At 58.4% G+C, this 3675-nt stretch overlaps 1 protein-coding gene across 1 annotated transcript; it reads left to right on the top strand.

The window, feature by feature from the left end:
• Positions 1-817: 817 nt before the first annotated feature.
• On the top strand, positions 818-3405 carry LOC145718571 (transcription factor AP-2-epsilon-like). The gene is made up of 2 exons (XM_081810074.1): positions 818-1778; positions 3121-3405. Exons 1-2 carry the CDS (start codon positions 1435-1437, stop codon positions 3248-3250), a joined length of 474 nt encoding a protein of 157 aa, XP_081666200.1. The 5' UTR covers positions 818-1434; the 3' UTR covers positions 3251-3405.
• The last annotated feature ends 270 nt before the right edge of the window (positions 3406-3675 follow it).

The raw sequence follows: 3675 nt of genomic DNA, 5'->3' as shown, positions 1-3675 counted from the left end.
TGCATCTGGGGGGCCCGTGGAAAAAGGAGAGCCGCAGGACACAGTGACAGAAGGGATGTGGTGGGAGAGTGCAGCGTGGAGGGCATCACTGAGGTTTCTGGCCCGGTGTCCTGGGGGAGGGTGGGAATGCACATCCAGAGACGGAAAAGCTGGAGGGGCTCTGCCAGGCTGAGAACCGGTCAGCCTTGCTTACCTCTGCATTCCCTGGCACACAGGGCTCAGCAAATCATTGCTGAATGGCTGGAGGGCTCCTGCCTTTGAGACCACAGTCCAGGGCTTGTACTGGTTCTCAGGCTAGCAGCTGTGTGATCTCAGGCACACTACTTCACCTCTCTGGGCTTCAGTCTCCCCATCTATAAAATGGGAATAGTAAACATAGCCCCGTCGTGCGTTGTTCTGAGGATTCGGTGACATGATCCGTGTAAGGACATAGCATAGTGAGTGCTCAATCAACTGTTGGCCTCGGGCTTCCCACTTAGTCCATCCCCATACACACACACAAGGACTGCCTTCTCTCCTGCTCTCCCAAGGCTCTCACTTCCTTGGAGGAAGAGAAGCCCAGGTGGAAGCAAGGGCCTCGATTATTCTCCCTTCCCTTTGAGGCTAAGCAGGAGAATGGAGGTTAGACCACAGAAAGAACTTTCTTTTAGAGCCAAGAGTATCTAAGTTGGGGTTGTTTTGTTTGTTTGTTTGTTTTTCCAAGTAGGCTCCACACCCAGCGTGTAGTCCAATGCGGGGCTTGAACTCACAGCCCTGAGATCAAGACTTGAGCTGAGATCAAGCATCGGACATTTAACCAACTGAGCCACCCAGGCGCCCCTCCAAGTGGGTTTTAGAAAATTAACTTCTCAGAGTCCCTTCCCTACCCTACACAGATCAGTGGATAGAGAGCTTTTGGGGCAGGGGCCTTTGGGGGTGCATCTCTTTATTCCTGTCTCCTTGAGCATCCCACAGTGACTCGGCAGGAAGAGGGCCAGTGCCAGAGGCCTAATGGGGTCATAACCTTCCTGCCCCCAGGATGTGGGATCCCAAAGTCCCCAGGCCTTCACTGATCTGGGGGGTGGCATGTGGGGGTCATAAGCAGGCAGGGGGAGCTGAGGACTCCTTGCGTTTGTGCAGGCCTAGCTGGGCCCTGCTGCGGTGACCCAGGGTTCCTGCCTCCGTATTGTGGCTCTCTCTTTGATTGCACTTTCCCCGACTCCAGGACTCTGCAGAAGCTGAGTTAACAGGGCACCAGCCTGGCTCAGTAAAGGGAACACAGGTACAAGAGCTAGACGACTCCGGGTTCGGTTCCCACCACCCATTAGCTGAGTGGACTTGGGTGAGTCACGTTAACCTCAGTGTGCCTCGGTCTCTTGTAAAGCAGGGACAGTAGAAACTGCCCTCGGAGAGGCGCTGGGCTGTTCGGATGTGGCTGTGTGCCCAGCATGTGGCATGGTGCCCAGGACATGGCGCTTCCTCAGAGCTCCCACTCCACAGCTGGCTGGCGCCCGCGTCCTACACTCCCCGGCTCAGTGTTGTCTCTCTCTCCCTTGCTCTTGCTTCCATTCTGCAGTCCCCATCCCCTCCAAAGCCAGCAGCCTCTCGGCCCTCTCACTGGCCAAAGACAGCCTGGTTGGTGGCATCACGAACCCCAGTGAGGTCTTCTGCTCCGTGCCAGGCCGGCTCTCCCTGCTCAGCTCGACGTCCAAGTACAAGGTGACGGTGGGGGAGGTCCAGCGGCGACTCTCACCTCCCGAGTGCCTCAATGCCTCCCTCCTGGGCGGTGTCCTTCGCAGGTAGGACGGCCAGCCGACGGTTCCCTGCCGAAGTCCGTGGTCATTTCAGACCTTCTCAGGGGAGCAGAGAGGGGCCAGCCTCACCCCAGGCCACAGTCTCATCTCCATCTCTGTGTCCTTAGGGAACTGTGCATGTTCTGGGGGCAGGCCCAGGTCTCCAGCAGCTCCCACAGGTCTGTGGGCTCGTGGGTGGGGGTGGACAAAGAAGCCTGATTGCAGAGAAGGGATGGAGGACTGACCCATGTTGGGCAGAATGGACAGGCTGGGGCTGGTGAAGAGAGAGTGCTATCTTCATCCTTTGCCCCAAGAAAGGGACCCCAGGACCCGAGGCCCACTCCCTGTGGGGCACAGGCCTCTCTCGTGTGTACGCGTTCTGAGGTCCGTGGTTTGTCTTCACAGTTGGTTGTCTGTCTCTCTCTGTGCATGTACGTCCTTGTGCCCGGGGAGGGCGGTATTTGTGCTTCAGGTCTAGGAGTTTTGACGGGTCTGAAGACGGTGTGTGAATGTGTGTGTGAGTGCAAGTGTGCATGTGTGTGTGGGTGGCATGGGGGACACCCAGAAGTGTATGTTTCCATGAACGTGAGTTTCCTGTGTTGCATTGGCTACAGTGGGCCCTCCTCTGTGTGTGAGTGCGTGTACTTCTAGGGATAGACATATGTGTGTTTACGTGTCCGCAGCTCTGTGTGGAGGCTGCATTTGTGCAGGGGTGGGGGTGCACCTGGTCTCTTCGAGCACCCCAGAGGGGCTTGTGTGTGTCCATGAGTGTCTGTGCATCTGTCCCAGGGATCCTGGGTCGGTGTGACCTGTTTCTGCGTCCCTGTGTGTCCCTGGGAGCCCGAGTCTGCGTGTCTCTGTGTACGTCTGACTCTTGCGGTGTGTGTGTGTGTCCTTATCGCCCTCAGTGTGTGTTCATCTGTAGGCGTGTTTCTCTCTGTGTCCCTGGGTGACTGTGTGTGTCCCTGTGTATCTCTGCATATCAGGCTGTGTATCCCCGGGTAGCTGTGCATGGCTCAGCCAGTGCGCTGAGGTGGGGGAAAGCACCCCAAGATTCTGGCCTGTCCTTCCCCACCCAGGCTGTCCCTGTTGCTGTTGAGAGGATCAGGGAGAAGTGAGCGGCTCTGGGAGCTGGGTGCTAGGCCCCTCCAGGCCCACCTTGGCAGCAAAGTCAGTGAGGTTAGAAGGAGGTTGGGACCGGGCCGAAGGAGGCCCCAGGGCATCCCCAGGGCCAGACCCCGGCTTCAGCAAGGGTGGGGGCGGGGGAAAGGCCCTGTTGGGGTCACTTAGCCATACACTTCTTCCTTGTCTTCATGGTGTTTGTCTGTCTCTGTTTGTGCACGTCAAGGGCCAAGTCCAAGAACGGGGGCCGCTGCCTGCGAGAACGGCTAGAGAAGATCGGGCTCAACTTGCCAGCTGGCCGTCGCAAGGCCGCCAACGTGACACTGCTGACTTCGCTGGTGGAGGGTGAGGCCTGAGGGCGCGTGGGCGCGTGGGCGGGCGTGTGTCACCCAGTGGGACTGTGGGACTGTCCCTAACGCAGGACGGTGCGTCATGTGTCAGGAAGGGGTGTGTGTGATCCGTGTGTATGTCTATATAGAACGTGCGAGCGTGGGCTTGTGGAGGGTTGGAGAAGAGTGGCCAGTGTTTGGTTGGGGTGAAGGGATGAGGGCCTGAGAGTCCCTTCTCTGGAGGCTGGGGACTCTGGGCTCAGTCATCTCGAGCCTAGGCTCTGGGATACATGGTGGGCTCAGCTGCCACCCCTGAGCTTAGAGCCCCTGTGGCCCCAAGGGAGGGGCTGGGGCTGTGCCGGGAGGGAAACCAGAGGAAGGTATCTACAGGGGCAGAATGGGGCAGAATGGGGCAGAGTGGGGCAGAGTGGGGAAGAGTGGGGCAGAGTGGG

This window comes from Leptonychotes weddellii, unplaced genomic scaffold (genome assembly GCF_054177405.1).
Source record: "Leptonychotes weddellii isolate Sample4059 unplaced genomic scaffold, ASM5417740v2 HiC_scaffold_17840, whole genome shotgun sequence".
Lineage (NCBI taxonomy): Eukaryota > Metazoa > Chordata > Mammalia > Carnivora > Phocidae > Leptonychotes > Leptonychotes weddellii.
The sequence above is the reverse complement of the archived record's forward strand: the minus strand, read 5'-3'. Positions and strand labels throughout refer to the sequence as shown.

What these genes read in the sequence shown, in the direction of transcription:
- LOC145718571 (XM_081810074.1), top strand. Translation starts at nt 1,435, where the DNA reads ATGGTGCCCAGGACATGGCGCTTCCTCAGAGCTCCCACTCCACAGCTG. An exon ending in CTGGGCGGTGTCCTTCGCAG is followed by an intron (nt 1,779 to 3,120) that starts GTAGGACGGCCA and finishes GTGCACGTCAAG; the next exon opens with GGCCAAGTCCAAGAACGGGG.